The sequence below is a fragment of the Ctenopharyngodon idella genome, chromosome 14 (genome assembly GCF_019924925.1).
Source record: "Ctenopharyngodon idella isolate HZGC_01 chromosome 14, HZGC01, whole genome shotgun sequence".
NCBI classification, from domain to species: Eukaryota; Metazoa; Chordata; class Actinopteri; order Cypriniformes; family Xenocyprididae; genus Ctenopharyngodon; species Ctenopharyngodon idella.
The window spans coordinates 25,069,001-25,088,903 of NC_067233.1; the positions used below are offsets into that span (position 1 = coordinate 25,069,001).

A 19,903-nucleotide genomic window follows, 5' to 3' on the forward strand; every position below is an offset into this window, starting at 1 on the left:
GCCATGTTAGGACGGTCATCACCTGATCCAGTCATAGACAAACGACAATCAAACTTGTACCAAATCTTATGTAGAGTTAATTTTTTTTTTTTTTTTTAACTGTGTAGAGCGTTATGTAACAAACACTATGTAAATAACATTATATAATAAACGCAAGTATAGTGTCGGTTCCATAGAATTATATATGCCATCACTGTACTGTAACAGAGTAATAGTGCTCAACTTACACTGCTATTCTAAAACATTTGGACACTCCTAATCATTCTGTATTATTACAATTTTCCATATTTTTTCTAGTAATAGCAAAGTAATCAAAACTATGAAAAAACGAATTATGTCACCAAAATTGTAAACAAATCAAAACCTTTTAACAGTATTGAAGGAATTCACATGAATGCTGGGCAATTGCTGGCAGCTTTTCATTCATCTGCTCCACATAAATTCAGTCACATGTTCCCAAACGTTTACCTAGAATTTGTAAAGGCCAAATATTCCTCCTGTGCTCTGTCATGATTGTAATGTTATATTTAGCAATAATAAAAAAGATCTTTCTTTAATATAGTGAAGACTTGATGAGGTATTTGATTTTTTTATTGTGCTGAGAAAAGCCTGAATAAACAAACTTTATTTCTGTGATAACATCACATTTAGCTCAACACCAACAAAAGCTCAGCACATATGTTAGACATCACAATTAAAACAGAAAAGTGCTTTTTAAAATTAATACAGAAACAGTGCCTTAGTAAGTACAAACCTGATGTATAATCCTTTTTGTTTAAGAAAAAAAAAACTCAAATAAAATTATACAATTAATATAAAACAAGATTTTGTTTCATTTCACTTTGACATCACAAATTAAGTGCCTGTTAAACAACAAATAAAACTATGTACATACAAACAGGTATTCATTTGTATTTCTGTTTTCATTTTATGAAAGCAGCTTCTGGGATCTTTCCTTGAGCCTATAAGAGACAAAATATTATGATGAATAATGACTAGTTTCAAGTTTCAAATGGATGTGATGAGATTTCAATAGCACATGGTACACCTCAAACTGGTGTCTATCTTAACACTGTAACCAGCATAAATTTACTGTAATTATTTACATGTTCCAAATCACCTGACTCAAAGAGGGAATTCAAATAAATCCTTCAGCTTGTCCAGTAAAAAATAGACATCAAGTTTAGAGATGGTTAACTTTTGGAGCATTTTAAACTAGTGACATTTTCAATAGTTAATGCATATTATATATATATTTTTGATGATTTATTGACAGCAAACAGAACTGCTAAAAAATTAAATGTGGACACATTATACACCATTTACTCAAAACTGACATTTCTGTTAATTGGCCAAGCAGATCCATACCTTAAATTCCGTGAAAATCTGAGCAGCTTGGTGAAAATCCCATGCATTATCCTGCAGACATCTAACAGCAATACACAAAACTTACCAACAGAATCAGAATAATATTGACTAGGAGTGGGCGTTATGACCAAAATCTTATATTAGAAGTCTTTTGAAGTAAATGCAAGTAACAGTATAGTATAGTCATCTTCACTGGAAATTCAGTGAAAAAAAATTATATCCTAAATAACCATGTGATAATGCCTATTTCTAAATTAAATATTTTTCAAATAGAAAGTCTCAAAAAATTAAGTCCTATCACCTGTAAATAAATGTAAAGCAGTCCCACTAATAACTGCACAAATATATCTACTGTACAGCTCTACATCCTTGGATGCAAATAAATAGGAAAATCTCTGCTTTTGTAGCATCATATCACCCAGGCCTAGTATTTCTACATCATCCATAGAAACATCCATATTTAGTTCTAGAATCAAAGTGCCCCTATTATGCTGTTTTAAAGGCTCCTAATTTTGTTCTGGAGGTCTCCTTCAATGGGTTTACATGGATCTAAAGTTAAAAAAAAAAAATCACTTAAATTTTCTCATAATATACATTGCAACATCACTTCTTTTCTCAGTGTCTGAAACGATTCGACAAAGAATTCGGTCTCTATAAACCCCTCCTTTCCGAAAGCCTACTCTGCTCTGATTGATCAGATGGCCCATCTGTTGTGATTGGTCGACCACTTACAGCACGTGTCGAAAACAAAACACCCATTACCATATCTAAATTTCAGCTCAGGAGACTTCCTCAGCACTTGATACACAGTGATACGAACAATAATGATGGCATCGATTTCATGGTATCAATTCCAGTACGAGTCTTCATCCTTTGGAGGTGCATCAAAATGGATTTGCTTTCGCAGCACAGAAAACAGCATCTTCTCGACATGTCGACAACATGAACCAAACTCTTCCAGGCCTCAGCTACAACTAGTGTTTGAGGGTCAAAGCAGACGTTGTTCGCAGAAGCCAATGAAGACAATAACCTGGCATTATGCAAATTTGTTACAAACCTACGTAGGTTTGTGCAGTAAGTAATACTGAAGAGTCATTCCAGGCAGTTCAGAAACGTCGCTTTCTTTTGGGACACAATAACTCCATTTATCATGCACTTTGATCTTTGAAACTTTACAGAGCTTTTACATTCACAAACAGCTATATTACACACTACATGAAAGGTAATTTACGAAAAAGCATAATAGGGGCACTTTAAGACCTACAACAAATATAAGGGCATGGCTTTTCCTCTCTGCTCACTTTTGAGACCATTCCAGGTTCATTTCAGACATCTGAGAGAAGGCAGAGAGCATTTCCTGCTGTGCTGCAGAGAGGATGGGCATTGGGCTACTCGAGAGAATTGGAGCTGGTGCTGCAAATGCATAACGTATCTCCTCAGCGGTGGCGTTCCTCACAAAGAGCTCATCGTTCACGATACACAGGCTGCAAGATGCAACAGATATCAATAAACATGCATCAAATAAACTTTGGGTTACTAAGAGTATATTTTGATCAAGTGACTAATGATGATTCTTTTAACAGAGGGTATGCATTTGACGGCACCGTCAACCAGAGTGATTTCGGTTACGCCCACTGAGTGGCAAAAAGACTGAGTGGCAGCATTGGTTTTCAGCGTGAATTCAGCTTTGCGATTGACTGTACAAATAGATTTGACAAGAAATCTGAGGTACATTTTTACAGACTGGTGAAAGCTAAAGATAAGAGAAGTAAATTGATTTCTGTAATTCACAGAAACAACTGGACTCCAGGCAGCGAAACGTGAATTTGCAGTTATCATTTTGTCAATATGTTGAATTTTGGGGTAAAATCATACCCCTATATATTGTAATGTTAAATACAACAAACACTGACAAAAACTATACAAGTTTTAGGACTGGATGATATATGACATTGATATAAGTGATCACCCGATTTAGACCTACCTATATTGTATTTATATAAAGCGTTTACAGGCAAATTTGCTTTATGTATTTCCTCGGCGTCGAAATCAGGCACATATAAATGTCTGGAAACACGATTCCTGGCTGCATGTCAATATCCATGGATCACTGGATCGTTTAGTAAGCTGTAGGAACACTATTGCATCCAACCTTTAGTTTAATTGTTTGCTTTACTCGTGTTTTCGCAGTTTCCCCTATTAAATCCAGTCACGCGGCAGGGTCTTTTGCCACTCAGTCCGACTGAGGGGGGTGCGTTCCGGCGGGAAAGTGACGTCAGTGCATACCCTCTATTGGCTCCTGACAGTCAAACATTCAACCTGTGAAATTCACCCAACAGCTGGACAGTGTGTCCGCACTGAGAAGCCAGTAATTGAAGATAACCAAATTAGGCAATACATTACAGCAAAAGCTAAAGAAAAACAGACGCAGACAGTGTTTTTATTTAGTCACGGTTGTGATTTGCTGTTGGATTTTCCTACCCAGAATTCTGAGCTGGAACTGTGATGAAGACTCTAGAGAATGCCCTGACAGAGTCTCTTGATTTGTCATCAACTGAAGAAAGGAAAATAAACATTTTGAGTTGAACATTGTTATTTTGACACATGTAACTGTTCAAGCAAGACTCACCCTCTTTGAACACTCCACTCACTGTGAACACTAATAAAGTCCTCTATGGAGAAGACAGGAAAACAACAAGATGTCAAAAATTGTAAATAGCTCCAGTGATAGCAGTGTTAAAATCATTGAGAAACTCACTGTGCATGTGTTGACATCAACATTGACGGAACTGATGTCATGCTGGGTCTTTGGGAGCTCACTGAGGAAGGCGACCACAGTCAGGCGAGTGCGTTTTAGCAAGCGGAACCGATCGGCTGTAAAGAAGATGGCTGTACATGACAAATATAGACCTGGTTTTCTTGGACTTGATTTTTTCACATTGTAAACTCTAATTTGCTTGTTACTCATGAAACGTACAGGGATCTTTGATGTTCTTGATATTGCAGCTGTGTTTATGATAATCTTTCAACCTGCACCTGCAAAATTATAGGAAAACAAAACAAGACCACAAATAAACTTGTATATCAAATACAATTTTGCACATTTACAAACATTAAAAATTATTTTACATTCAAATTTACTTCCCTCCATACTAGTAAATGTGTACAATGTAAATGAATCTAAGAAACATCTCGGTCACTTTTCACCCCCAAAATAAAATATGAAACAACATATATATTAAAAACTATTTTTTTGTGTGTGTCACTTTAAATGCAAATGAGCTTTCCAAAAGATGGCAGAGCTTTAACAGCTTGTGCTTCGGATACTCAACAACAACAAAGCTGGAGAATCTCACGCAGACAAAATGACGATTGTCAGTAACGGTGTTTAGCCTTACATTGTTCAAACCAGAGTTGGACACTGATGGAGAGACTCGGGAAGAAGTTACAACTTTTAGAATGAAACTGGACGTTTCTGAATGGCTAGTGGAAAAAAGTGCTGGCCTTTGCAAATAAATATAGCAATTTTAATGTCATGTCTTTACAGAAAACGTACACAGTTTTTCAAGACAATCACCTTTACACTGTTCTTTACAAACGTGTGGTTATACAGTATATAAACAAGCATTATCGTATCGCACATCGAATATCACATTATTTAACAAGTTATCGCATTTTTTTTCAATATCGTGCAGCCCTATATATAGTATAGATATAGTATGTAAATATATAGTAAAAAATAAAATATAATCTTTAATTATAAAGTAATATATTTATGAATAATTTATAAATAATATAGAATAATAAACCTTTTTTAACATTACAGTGATGTGAATGAGATGTTTTTTTCCATTATTGTAATGAGAATTTGAGAAAAATGTGGTAATGTATGCAAGTGTTAGAATAGGATTCATTCTATATATTTCATTTTTGATTGAATTGGACCCTGCAATTCACCCAGATAAAAAATATTAAAGATAGCCGAATGCTAATGTCAATGAGCAGTGTTTTAAGGACAGAGAGCTCACACGGTACCTGGAGGGATTATTTATGGGTGGCAGACTGAGAGAGAAGCAGGCACCATCATGATACGCCTCCAGCAGTGGCTGTCTGTCTCCAGAGTCATATACACAGTAATAACTGCCACAAAACAAACACACATCACTGCTGACAAAAGCATACTTTATAGGAAACAATAAGAGGCTCCTGTAATAAAACATTTCCACACATCCACTTACTGTTGCAGAAAACGCTGAATGAGACCCTGGATTTCATTCGAGACAAAGTAGCTGCCCTGAATTAGTTACACAAACACACACTGTCAAAAAAACTTCACATTGACAACACTTCAGGTCAATATAACAGTAGAGACTTATAGGTGACCTTGCAAGAAGGGATGTTTGTGCGTGTTTCCACATCAAAGCAGATCGGAAGTGGAAGTACATGACCGTCCTATGGAAATAACAGCATTACAAAGAAAACTGAATGTATTATTCACATCATGCAACTGTTAGTGACTACATTTTGATGATAGTTTATAAATACAAATACTTTGTTTTTTCTTTGTAAAAATGTGAACTGATGAATCATGCACATTTTTGATTTTACGTTTGCTTTATTCCAGTCAGGAGATTGTCTGATGACATTTAATCAGTGTGTGTTCTTTTGGCAGCCAGTCCTTGACCAATTTATGATTGACTGACTTAATATCTGACAAACACTAATAAATGCACCGTACACTGTGTCCTATTAGTTTACAACATTTTTGACAAATTAAAAAAACTCACCAGTCTGTGAAGCCTAGGAAATCGCTCCCGAACAGCACTGTCACAGGAGAGGAGAACAATGATGCAGCTCATCATTACAGCAGACAGACACACCATGATCACCTGTGCACTCCCAAGTCATTTCTCCTGATTTATTCATGTTTATTCTTTATGCAATTACAATGAATGATTGCTGAAATGCATTTGATCAAGTGACTAATGAAATAAAATAATTAGGAACAATATTGTAACAATATTATTTTATTTCATTAGTCATTAGTTAGTTTAATGTTCAGCCATCTCTGAACATTAAACTAGAAGAGGAGCAAGTATTTTTACTTCAACAGACATTTTTCAAATGAAAGCTATGCAAACTCAGGGAAGAAAAGACAGACATGACAAAGACAACCAAACAACCAAAACAAACTTGTCAGTTTGTGACTGATGCTGTGGTTTTATTATAAATTTATGAACGCTGACTTTGGATGAGTGTATTTAAGAAGAAATAATGGCTGCTGACTTGACATGTCATTAGCTTTGGCAATGATGCTTGTGCCCTGATAATATTAAATATATACACACACACACACACACACACACACACACACACACTATATTGCCAAAAGTGTTGGGACACCCCTCCAAATCATTGAATTCAGGTGTTCCAATCACTTCCATGGCCACAGGTGTATAAAATTAAGCACGTAGGCATGCAGACTGCTTCTACAAACATTTGTGAAAGAATGGGTCGCTCTCAGGAGCTCAGTGAATTCAAGAGTGGTACCGTGATAGGTTGCCACCTGTGCAATAAGTCCATTCGTGAAATTTCCTCACTACTAAATATTCCACGGTCAACTGTTAGTGGTATCATAACAAAGTGGAAGCAATTGGGAGCAACAGCAACTCAGCCACGAAGTGGTAGGCCACGTAAAATCACAGAGCGGGGTCAGCGCATGCTGAGGCGCACAGTGCGCAGAAGTCGCCAACTTTCTGCAGAGTCAATAGCTACAGACCTCCAAACTTTGTGTGGCCTTCAGATTAGTGCGTAGAACAGTGCGTAGAGAGCTTCATGGAATGGGTTTCCATGGCCGAGCAGCTGCATCCAAGCCTTACATCACCAAGTGCAATGCAAAGCGTCGGATGCAGTGGTGTAAAGCACGCCGCCACTGGACTCTAGAGCAGTGGAGACGTGTTCTCTGGAGTGACAAATCACGCTTCTCTGTCTGGCAATCCCATGGACGAGTCTGGGTTTGGCGGTTGCCAGGAGAACGGTACTTGCCTGACTGCATTGTGCCAAGTGTAAAGTTTGGTGGAGGGGGATTATGGTGTGGGGTTGTTTTTCAGGGATTGGGCTTGGCCCCTTAGCTCCAGTGAAAGGAACTCTTAATGCTTCAGCATACCAAGACATTTTGGACAATTTCATGCTCCCAACTTTGTGGGAACAGTTTGGGGATGGCCCCTTCCTGTTCCAACATGACTGCACACCAGTGCACAAAGCAAGGTCCATAAAGACATGGATGAGCGAGTTTGGTGTGGAGGAACTTGACTGGCCTGCACAGAGTCCTGACCTCAACCCGATAGAACACCTTTGGGATGAATTAGAGCGGAGACTGCGAGCCAGGCCTTCTCGCCAACATCACTGCCTGACCTCACAAATGCGCTTCTAGAAGAATGGTCAAAAATTCCCACAAACACACTCCTAAACCTTGTGGAAAGTCTTCCCAGAAGAGTTGAAGCTGTTATACCTGCAAAGGGTGGGCCAACTCCATATTAAGCCCTACGGATTAAGAATGGGATGTCATTAAAGTTCATGTGCACGTAAAGGCAGGCGTCCCAAAACTTTTTGGCAATATAGTGTATATATACACTTTATTAGGTACACCTGTTCAACTGTTCATGAACGCAAATATATTATCAGCCAAGCAGCAACTCAATGCATTTAGGCATGTAGACATAGGGTGTGTCTCAATCAGCTCCCTTGTTCAGTAGTCAGGGAACTGATCAGGGAGTCGGCCATTTTAAGGGCTGTCTCAATAGCAGAATCCTTCCAGTGCACTGACACGTTCGCTCTCTAAAAAAATCCCATAATGCACCATGAAAACCAGGGAGCATCGATGCTCACTATATTCCCTTAATGGAAGTTCTGAACTTAAACTTAATTCTGAACTTAAACTTAAACTTGCTAAACTTAAATCACATGAGCCAAAGACAAGTAATGTCAGAAAGATATCAACTCTGCTGTAGTTCGTAAATTCCAGTAGTAATGTTGTTCAATGAGGACGTTGTCACGTTGCAGTAAATAGAGTCATCAGCGTCCCAATGTGTTGTGAGCCAGTGTCCTTTACTGTCCTTACTCTCTGTAAAGCTGCTTTGAAACGATATGTATTGTGAAAAGTGCTATACAAATAAATGTGAATTGAAAAAATTGAATTGAATTACCAGTGCCCGAATTAGTGTACACGATAAACGGATTCACGAGCTTGGGAGCTGTCTGAGACGCACCCATGGTCAAGACAATCTGATGAAGTTCAAACTGAGCATCAGAATGGGGAAGAAAGGTGACTTAAGTGACTTTGAACGTGGCATGGTTGTTGGTACCAGACGGGCTGGTCTGAGTATTTCGGAAACTGCTGATCTACTGGGATTTTCACACACAACCATCTCTAGGGTTTACAGAGAATGGTCAGAAAAAGAGAAAATATCCAGTGAGTGGTAGTTCTAAGGGCAAAAATGACTTGTTGATGCCAGAGGTCAGCGGAGAATGACCAGACTTGTTGGAACTGATAGAAAGGCAACAGTAACTCAAATAAGCACTCATTACAACTGAGGTCTGCAGAAGAGCATCTCTGAATGAACAACATGTCCAACCTTGCAGCAGATGGGCTACAGCAGCAGAAGACACACTGGGTGTCAATCCTGTCAGCTAAGAACAGGAAACGGAGGCTAAAACTCACACGGGCTCACCAAAATTGGACAATAGAAGATTGGAAAAACGTTGCCTGGTCTGATGAGTCTTGATTTCTGCTGCGACATTCAGATGGAAGGGTCAGAATTTGGCGTAAACGACATGAAAGCATGGATCCTGCCTTGTATCAGTGATTCAGGCTGCTGGTGGTGTAATGGTGTGGAGGATATTTTCTTGGCACACTTTGAGCCCCTTAGTACCAATTGAGCATCATTTAAATGCCACAGCCTACCTGAGTATTGTTGCTGACCATGTCCATCCCTTTATGATCACAGTGGACCCATTTTCTGATGTCTACATCCAGCAGTATAACGTACCATGTCACAAAACTCAAATCATCTGAAACTGGTTTCTTAAACATGACAGTGAGTTCACTATACTCAAATGGCCTCCACAGTCTCCAGATCTCAATCCAATAGAGCAGCTTTGAGATGTGGTAGAATAGGAGATTCACATAATCTGCAGCAATTTGGACCAAAATCTCTGACGAATGTTTCTAGCATCTTGTTGAGTCTATGCCATGAAAAATTAAGGCAGTTCTGAAGGCAAAAGGGGGTCCATCCTGGTACTAGCAAGGTGTATCTAATAAAGTGGCTGGTGATTGTATATTATATATATATATATATATATATATATATATATATATATATATTATATATATATACACTCCAAATGTGAATGGTGATTGTGACAACTAATGTTGTCCTCAAGCCATTTTAATACAAGTTTTGGAACAGCCAACTTTCTTCCATTAAATTCCTTCTTCATTGTCATCTTTGTAGGTTCTTTAAGTGCTGGGGCCGGGTGCCGCGAATGTGCCTGCCTTAGGCTGTCCCATAGACAGAGAGTGCGATTCTACCCATCTTATTACTGTGGATGTAGAGAAGAAAAATGCATCTTTTCATTTAAATCTTATTCAACTGTCTTGAAACACAACCTACATATTTCTATTATTATATTACAGAGTAATTCAGTTCCCTATTATGAAGGCTGGGATCAAATGGGATGATACCAAAAGAAAAATGTCTCTGTGGAGGGAAAAAATACAGGAATGGTTTGGAAAGCCCTAGAAACAACATAGAGAGAAGGAAGAAAGAAAATCCAACTGAAATGAGAGAGTGTCAGTTTGTCATACACTTGCACTTGTGAATATAATCTGTACTATAATCCTAAATGAGAATAGGGTGGCTATTTTTAACATAAGAACGGACAGGGCCATTTTTAACTTCATTGTGTCTGGCTTCCGGTGTCATTCGCTTTCAGTTTTTTACCTGTACAAAAATAGTCCATTGTGCCGCTTGATATTGCAAACTGGTATTTGCTATCATACTATTTTAATCATCATAGTCATAAACTAACTAGTCTGTGCCACAAATAGTTTTACTGTTCACTGCACTTTGTTATTCTTCTAGTTATTTCCCTATATCAGCTAATGAATTCTTCTGCTAATGAAGTCTTGGACATTCACAGAAAATAGCTTACTGCCACGTTGAAAAATAAGGTGGATCGTCATGGATGCACTCAGGTATAAAATAATATTTTTAATATTAAAAATATATATAATATATAGACATTCAGGTGTTTCAAGACCGTGGGAACCCTGGATCTCCAAAAAAAAACCTGTGAAGAATTTCATGTCGATGGTTACTTAATCAACAGGCCTGCGATTATGTCTTATAAGGAACTGTGACTGTTTTTAGTATATCTGTCAGCTAATTATACCAACCTTGACCTTTAACCTCACAGTGTGTCTCCCAGCTGACTGGCACTGACCTGATGTATGAGGTCTGATCTTTGAAGTGATCACACAGAGGGTTCCTGTCCAACCACAGTTCCACCAACCTGAACCCCTTCACCGTATCCAGCTCTCGCTCTGACTTCAGCTACAGACAGACAGAGAATGAGGTACAACAGATACTGAAAGTAAATTCTGTGGAGCTTGCAATCGAGTAAATAGAAGCTAAAGAATTAAGTGGGCTAATATTGTGCAGAACAAACGTATCTCACTATCAATGTAAATAGGAGACGGTAAAAGCAGTGGCCTGAGCGTCTCTCACCTCATTATGAGACAGGTTCAGTGACTGCAGGTTAGGGGCTTTGTTCACCAGTTCTGCAATGTCATCCAACTTATACAGCTTGTTGTTGCTCAGGTTCAAGCACAACAACTAAGGAGGATCAAAGAGAGATAGGGACAGAGATAAAATGTTTGTTTTTCCCAAATTGGTGACTGTGAAATAGAGGTCTTCACTGTTCCACTTGGATCTGAAAACCTGAGGTCTGACCTGAGCAGGTTCGGGTCCAAAGCTTCGATGAGTGCCTCGGACACGGGTTGAGTTCGGTATTAATGGCCTTGGGTCTCGGGTAATTTAAAATAAATCTGCTTTTTTGGGTCTTCTTGGACCCAAGAAGACCCAAATAATAAACTTTAATCATCTTATGGTCAGGTAAATAACATTACGCCAAAAGTTATAGGACACAATGAAGTTAGAGTGATGAGTGATTGACATTTCAGCACTTGTTAAGTGCATTTTTGAGAAACGCACATAGAAAAATAACAAACGTTTGTAACCTTGCACACAGAAATCAATCATTATAGCTATGAGATCCATCAGCCACTCGTTTCATTACCCTGCGTGTTCATGCAGGACTTTTCTTTTTTGTGTGCAGAAGCTCTTCGCCGATGAGGTAAATAGTTGCAGACAACACTAGTGAATTCATGATTTATTAGCCTATTGATTTAATTTTTATTCAGCTATCACAATTCACTGGTCACAATTGAAAACCGAACTCAGAAATAACTTGTATCCATCAGGCAGGCAATAATATAAAGTATAACTAAATAAATAATAAAAAGTAATGCAGCGGAGCAGCGGCCAAATCAGTCAGCAGGACACCAGGATTTTCACTGACTGACTGCGGGGCTGCAGGCTGTGCACACGTCAATGCCGTTTACATTCAGGTCCAGTCGGGTTCAAAAATAAGCTAAATGCTGTCGGGTCTAATTTTATCAGGTCTGTCTCAGGTAGAGTTTTTCTTTTAAAAAAAACAAAATGTATGCATAAGAAGTGATTTGGGTTGATTCAGGTCGGTACAGATTTTAGGACCCAAGAAGACCTCTACTGTAAAACCCTGGGGGTTCATGACATTATATTTTCATGCCTCTGCGCAATTGCTCGGGCAGACTCCACACATGTTCCATAAGGCTATGCAGAGTTGTAGACAGACGGTCACCGAGCGCCACAAACAAACAGCAGCTGCCTTTTACGATTCCTCCTGAACCAAAACAATGAGCTTATGCTGCGTTCACGCCATATTGTAACCATAATTATGTGATGGCAACTCGTGACGTTCTATCCAAAGCTGTTCACGTCCTCAGACTCAGATTTTTGCATTTCTATGCCAACACTATCAATGCCAAAATGAATCTGCAGCAGTCAGGTGGTACAACTAGAGCTCTGTAAGTTGTTTACATTTATTATTATTGTAATGTTATGTGCTTTGAGACATGAGGTAATTTAACGACGTCTCTCATCTCATGACACTTTGCAGTCTCTGCTGTACCTGTTCATGTGTTTTGGAGGAGACTTGGCTTTGGAGATGCTCTGAAGGGAGTGTGGGATCTCATGCTTTCAAAGCTAGCTTGCTATATTGGTAGCCTCTCTGAAAATTGCCTACCCTACCTTTAAATACCACTCTGAAGCGGTATTCAAGATAGTTTGGATTTAGTGTGCGCTAAGGGTTTTGGCATTATTCCGACCTGGGACATTCTTGCGCACTTACTTCCTGTCACGTGCACATGCTATCAAGTGGCCAAAACCACAAATGTTGGTATTGGACAGGCCCTACTATCATGCATGTGCTAATAAGCTTTGACCCCATATCACTCTGAGACACCTGACAAATGTTTCCTGGAATCAGCATCTAAGCGTGACCTACCCACAGCTGTTTACCCTAGAAATATAACTGCATAGTTCAATGTTTCCACCAGCTGGATGTTTTGATTTCCTATTTTTGTCTAGACATTATGGCTGAGCTTTGCTGGATTAGATATAGTTACTATATTTATACTTCACGCTGGTTAGACGAAGGAAACAGGTTATGAAGCAATGAACACCAAGCCACACTTCTCGAAACATCATAGTAAATGTCATGGATCTTAAAGCTACTCTGTTACCAACATTACCCATGTTTGCTATGGCTAGCATAACTACTACTATTGCTTATATTTATGGTTAATAATTTGAACAAACCCCAAACACTAAGTCTTACCTCCGAGATATTCTCCTGTATGACTGTGATCACAGCTTGCATGTAGCTTTTTCGATTTAAGATCATCTCAATATTATGAGAAACCAAGTCTGGTGGAAAAGAGAAAAGTAAAGATCTAATTTCTCATTTTGAAAAGCTCTCAATTAATTTCTGACAAATGGGTAACTGTGTTACTCTTGACTTGGGGAATCTATTGTACTTTTTTGTGCAGTGTCAGGGTTTGGAGTACTTAAACACTCTGTATTGTTTTACCTGGATCAGTGCGGATGTTGCTCAGGTTGAGAGATTTCTGGGAACTATTGAAGCGTTTGGACATGCAATGCTGCAGAAAAGAACAACAACAGTTAAAGTTACCATGAAATCAAAATTGACAATTGTTGCTTTTATGTAATATTGCAGCATTTATTATAAATGATTCAACCTGCACATCATAATTTTTTTTCCCCAATTCATGTGCCCTCATAATCTTTAAACAAAATAACTTCCCCTCCCTCTTGCAGAAGCATTTCCTCACTTCTCTGATGACGTGTTTACTGGTGCGAGGGCGGGACAACCTGTCACTCACATGAGATCCACCAGTAACAAACCACAACCATCCAAATCCAATGATGGACAAAATCAAGTACAGCCCAATAGCCCAATTTCGAGAAGTCATTTCACTTAGACATACACCGATCAGGCATAACATTATGAGCACCGACAGGTGAAGTGAATAACACTGATTATCTCTTCATCACGGCAGCTGTTAGTGGGTGGGATATATTAGGCAGCAAGTGAACATTTTGTTCTCAAAGCTGATGTGTTAGAAGCAGGAAAAAATGGGCAAGCGTAAGGATTTGAGCGAGCTTGACAAGGACCAAATTGTGATGGCTAGACGACTGAGTCAGAGCATCTCCAAAACCGCAGCTCTTGTGGGGTGTTCCCGGTCTGCAGTGGTCAGTATCTATCAAAAGTGGTCCAAGGAAGGAACAGTGGTGAACCGGCGACAGGGTCATGGGCGGCCAAGGCTCATTGATGCACGTGGGGAGTGAAGGCTGGCCCGTGTGGTCCGATCCAACAGACGAGCTACTGTACCTCAAATTGCTCAAGAAGTTAATGCTGGTTCTGATAGAAAGGTGTCAGAATACACAGTGCATCACAGTTTGTTGCGTATGGGGCTGCATAGCCGCAGATCAGACCATGCTGATCCTTGTCCACCGTCGAAAGCGCCAACAGTGGGCATGTGAGCATCAGAACTGGACCACGGAGCAATGGAAGAAGGCGGCCTGGTCTGATGGATCATGAGGATGGCCGGGTGCATGTGCATCGCATACCTGGGAAACACATGGCACGAGGATGCACTATGGGAATAAGGCAAGCCGGCGGAGACAGTTTGATGCTTTGGGCAATGTTCTGCTGGGAAACCTTGGGTCCTGCCATCCATGTGGATGTTACTTTGACATGTACCACCTACCTATGCATTGTTGCAAACCATGTATGCCCTTTCATGGAAACGGTATTCCCTGGTGGCTGTGGCCTCTTTCAGCAGGATAATGCACCCTGCCACAAAGCAAAAATGGAATGGTTTGAGGAGCACAACAACAAGTTTGAAGTGTTGACTTGGCCTCCAAATTCCCCAGATCTCAATCCAATCGAGCATCTGTGGGATGTGCTGAACAAACAAGTCTGATCCATGGAGGCCCCACCTCGCAACTTACAGGACTTAATGGATCTGCTGCTAACATCTTTGTGTCAGATACCACAGCACAACTTCAGGGGTCTAGTGGAGTCCATGCCTCGACGGGTCAGTGCTGTTTTGGCAGCAAAAGGGGGACCAACAACATAAGGAAGGTGGTCATAATGTTATGCCTGATCGGTGTATGTCACAATAGAGAAGAATAAAACTAATCGCACACAATTTCCATTTAATGCTGACTTTAAATGCAACAGCTGCCACCTGTAGGCCATGTTATTGCAGCAAGAAGCAGCTGTAGGTCAGACCTTTAAATGTTCCAGATCTTGTGGTTTCAGCTCACATTGGAGGAAAGGTGGGCTGGAACAATGGCTCATAAGCACGACCACCTGGAGAACATTAAACATGGAATTCAGAATACATTAGTACAAGATGAATGTTTTTAAGAATGCATGAAACTGTACAGTACCCTGTGCCCTTCACTGTCTGTGACTCTGCGTGTGAGTTTGCACAGGGCGCTGGCAGTGGCAGCATCCTCCAGATAGAAATTAACTTTATGTCCCTCTGTGGAGTACTAGACAAAAGCACAGAAAGACACAATCAGACAAACAAAGATGTGATGCATCAACTAAAAATAATGTATTGTTAATTTGGTGATTTAAAGGGGACGTATTATGCCCCTTTTCAAAGTCTTGATTTTGTGGTCTACTAGAGTAGATTTTAATGCTTGAATGTTCAATGACATTGTTGCAGCACCTCTCTTCCCAGTCTGTCAGTAACGCTCTGTTAAGTTTCTGTCTCTATGAAACCCCTCCTTCTGACAAGCGCAGTGTGCTTTGATTGGTCGGCTGAACTAGTGTGTTGTGATTGGTCAACTGCTTCGAGAGTGTTTTGGAAACGTCACGCTCCTTACCATAACCGTGAGTTTCAACACACTACTAATGCAACTCAACCAGGCCTCAATGCTTTATTTGCAAATGCTTTGGGCGGGAAGTGGTCGCTCCCCGAAGAAAATTCAAGACTACAATGGAGGCGTTTCAGGGAGTTCAGAAACAGTGACACTGATTTAGAGAATAACTCCCTTTAGAGTGACTTTGTGCTTTGTAACTTTGCAGAGCTTTTTCATACTCAAACAGCAACATTACACACTAAAGACTGAAAAGTTGAAAATGTAAAAAAGCACAACAGGTCCTCTTTAAAAACCATTATGTGCAACATTTACCAATACAGTAAAACACAACTGATTTATAAAACAGCTCCACTGACCTCTAGTGGACAAACAGTTACACCTTCTAGACTTGTTAAGCATAACTGACCAATTCATTAGGATCACTTACATGTAGTGGAGTAAATGCAATGGGACAGAGATTCTGTAGAGATGTTAGCAGCCATCTCTTATCGTACTTTTTTCCATTTGGGATCTGTGAAACAAAAGTAAATATTTCAGACGCTATAAACAACACAGTCATTAGATCTAGATAAATTATTGGCTTTTGTTTGTTAGGTTTAATATCTTTTTGTGAATAAATCTGTATGATGTAGAGCTTAACACTTAATTAATTTACCACTGGATAATACGTTAACTCTATTGTGATGTTAAAGGACTAATTATGTCATCATTTACAAACCATCTTGTCATTCCAATACTTTATTTACAAACACCTAAACACAAATCATTATCAGAATTATATGGTGTTTTATTTAGGAACAATGACAACAATTTCTGGGTGAATTATTGCCTTAAGGAAAATAAAAGTGATCTCTTACTGTCATTTTGAACCATTTTTTTGCTCCTCCCCCTTTATCTTCTGCTCCAAATCTGTGTGCATTTCCAATCCTGTCTGTCCGCTTCTCTCCTCTCCAACTGGGACGTCCATATGGAATACTGCAGGAAAAGCATAACATAGAGACAGAGTGCATTTAGGCCACGCCCACACAGGGGGGAAAACAATCCAACCCTCTCCATTGACTTTGTATTGCTTGAAGCTGCCTCCTTGTCATTTCTTGCTTCTAACAAAAGACAGAACAATGCCTAAAAGCTGCTGTGTGACAGGGTGTACAGCAAACAAGCTAAAAAACCCAGAACTAAGTTTTTATAAGCTACCGAACTGTAAAAGCCAGCCTTTAAGGAGACAAATGTGGATACAGGCAATAAGACATGAAGCATCAGCAAGAAGAATGGGTAAATTGTGGGATCATGACACTCAGTATGCCTACATGTGCAGTAAACATTTTGTCTCTGGTATGTCAAATATCCAAATGTCAGTTTTATAAATTATATTTCCTGTCGTCGATTACGTTCCCCTCCAGTGGGCGTAGTTCTCAGAGTAATATGACACATTGCGCTCTGTCTCAATTGCCTGTATCCTTAAAAGCTCATTTTTTGGGTCGACAGCTTATAAAAACTTAGTTCTGTTTTTTTTGCTTGTTTGCTGTACATTCTGTCACATAGCAGCTTTTAGGCATTGTTGTGTTTTTTGTTATAAGTCAGAAATGAAAGGAGGTAGCTTCACGCAATACAAAGTCAATGGAGAGGTGGGCGTGGACGTGGTTTTCAGATTATGACGCGTGTCGCTCTGTCTCTATGGGCTGAGAATTAGCACGCAAACCTTACATACATCCAATCCTTATTTATGAAGCTGAATAATTTGCAACAACACTTACAATCTCTGTTTGGACACCCCATACTGGCTACCCATCACAGACACGTCAACACTGTTGTCCTGAAACCTGCTGCGGGGTCCCGGACAAGACGGCCCTGGGGCTCCACCACGATGCTGCAGGTGAACTGGATCATTGTGTAGTCTAGCTTTGACGGACCCCCAACTTTGATGGACCCCCAGCCAGCGGCCGTCATGGTCTGAAAAGTTGAAAGACATATGAAAAAGCCACTCAAGCAACATCAGACAACTCATGATGTTTATCAGGCAGAATGGAATATTATTCTAGCCATATTTCTGTAGAAGCTAGTTACGTTTTTAGTTAAATTATCTTACTGTTATTCTGCATAACAATGTACACAGTAATACTATCTAGAATCACTGTATATAAAAATTATCATGTTTTGCATTTTATATGCTTTATTTAAGTGCACATGCATGGTTAAAATAAATTAAATATACTTCAAATAATTCTATTATATATGGGTATAAATGAATTTTCAGGTGTCGTTTTACCTGTAAATGAGCTGTCAGTGCTCCACACCTCTCTCATCACAGCAGAGCCACTCGAATCTAAGGGAATTGGAGGAAAAGATTTAAACAATGTGGTAGATTATTGTTGGTCATTAACTTACCGCTGTGTGCGCGGGCAGCGTCCGCCATTGTAAAACTACAAAACAAGTGTTTAACAAGAATAAAATTATCTAAATATGCAAATATGTGTGAATATGCAAATATTTCATATTCTACTCAAAATGAACAGTAGAATATGATGAATTGCATCGAAAGAACGATGAATCGCATTTCGTTTGAAAAGTTAATGAAAACTACAATTCCCAAAATGCACTGACATCCACGTTTCTCGGCGCCAAGTCTAACGTTACATAAATTAAAATGAAAAACAATGCCTAGTTTTAATTTAACAGTACATATTTAAATATGGATTAATTAATCTTATATGACTGTATTATATAATAAATATAACATACTTTATATAAATATAATATACATACAAGTACGTTTTATTAATGCTAGGTATTACCGCCTTTGCAGGTAATCAGGCGTGGAATTTTTTAGACTAGTTAATTGACAATTAAACATTAAAAATAAAAGCTCGTGAGAAAATAAAAAGTATTGCAAGTGTTCTGTTTATTTTTTTTTTTAGCAATACTAAAAATCTGATTTTTGATGCCAAGTGGTGTAAAAAGCACAACTATGGCCGGAAACACGTTACACATGGTCCTACATGTAATCTAACTTTAAAATGTATTCTAACAATTTAAAACTTTTAAAAGATTTTCAGGTTTAATTTTATCCTGATTCACCATGAATGTTCAGGATTTGCATTGAACAGTAACGGCGTCCTGGAGAGACACTATCATATGCTTCACCTTTTGCACTTTTTGAACGTTGACATGTTAAAGTTTTGTTAGTAATATAAAAACAACGCGATGTTATAATGAAAATGTAAAGATGAGCAGCTGACCATGATCAAACCTGTCAATCAGTGTCTTAATCAATATAGTGCAGTGGGCAACTTCGATTCGGTCCTAGTTTAACAAGAAACCAAACCATATCGGTTCATAAAGACAAATTATGATAATTTTGGTACCTGAGGAAGTGGAGCAAACCCGTGTTATCATCACAGACAGGTTGGGGTACCACTCCCGATACTGAGTCATCGTGAACCGACTCAATATTTCGTATAATTGCGCGCGACCGCGTGCACTGCTCTCACTGTTGCACGTGGACCCTGTGTGCAAATGTGGTTCATCTTGCATCGAAAACATGTGCGTGGCTGCGTGCATATTTAACAGGCAAGAGCAAAACTATATCGTCTTGCAGGGATCCATAAGCATAAAAGGTAGCCATTCTATAAATTAGATATTTTAAAATATACACAAGACATTTATACAACAGAGTTAATTAACCAACAGTTTTAAGCATTAAGATTTTAAAAAGGGTTTCATTTTAGAACTAGGTATTCAGGTTTTATAAAGAAAAAGTTGTTTGTGTTATGGGCCATTGCTAAGGTGTTCTGAGTGTTTTTGTAGCATTAGCATGGTGGTTGCTTACCCAAGTCAAAAGAGTCCCTCTTTCAAAGTAAATATGCTAAGTGAAAAAGTCCAATTGCTCAACAAGCTGCACAATTTAAGGTATTATGCATGCCCCAATGTGGCAATGTGATTTACATAGGCTATTC

General features: G+C 39.0%; 1 protein-coding gene across 4 annotated transcripts; it reads right to left on the reverse strand.

The window, feature by feature from the left end:
* Window positions 1-573: 573 nt before the first annotated feature.
* Window positions 574-19,843, reverse strand: nxf1a (nuclear RNA export factor 1a). Of its 4 annotated transcripts, none has more exons than XM_051918542.1 (22): window positions 19,777-19,843; window positions 18,217-18,273; window positions 17,705-17,900; window positions 16,808-16,925; window positions 16,378-16,461; window positions 15,510-15,614; window positions 15,349-15,429; window positions 13,621-13,690; window positions 13,369-13,457; window positions 11,157-11,264; window positions 10,873-10,982; window positions 6,156-6,192; window positions 5,752-5,820; window positions 5,607-5,662; window positions 5,404-5,508; window positions 4,346-4,404; window positions 4,127-4,257; window positions 3,998-4,040; window positions 3,850-3,922; window positions 2,670-2,852; window positions 1,369-1,429; window positions 574-962 (listed from the first exon to the last, which is right to left on the reverse strand). In XM_051918542.1, the coding sequence occupies exons 2-22, from the start codon at window positions 18,251-18,253 to the stop codon at window positions 924-926; spliced, it is 1,854 nt and encodes a 617-aa protein (XP_051774502.1). In that variant the 5' UTR covers window positions 18,254-18,273; window positions 19,777-19,843; the 3' UTR covers window positions 574-923. The 4 variants fall into 4 exon arrangements, with proteins under 4 accessions (XP_051774502.1, XP_051774498.1, XP_051774500.1 ...); XM_051918538.1 differs by lacking the exon at window positions 19,777-19,843 and adding an exon at window positions 19,313-19,493; XM_051918540.1 differs by lacking the exon at window positions 19,777-19,843 and adding an exon at window positions 19,313-19,492 and having other exon boundaries at window positions 4,127-4,242.
* Between the last annotated feature and the right edge of the window lie 60 nt (window positions 19,844-19,903).

Excerpts from the sequence above, each read along its gene's own strand:
- nxf1a (XM_051918538.1), bottom strand. The coding sequence starts at position 19,490 with ATGTTTTCGATGCAAGATGAACCACATTTGCACACAGGGTCCACGTGC. Across the intron at positions 15,615-16,377 it reads TTGCATTTACTCCACTACAT|TACTCCACAGAGGGACATAA; the intron begins GTAAGTGATCCT and ends GCTTTTGTCTAG. Across the intron at positions 6,193-10,872 it reads GATCAGACCTCATACATCAG|TGCTGTTCGGGAGCGATTTC; the intron begins GTCAGTGCCAGT and ends CTCCTGTGACAG.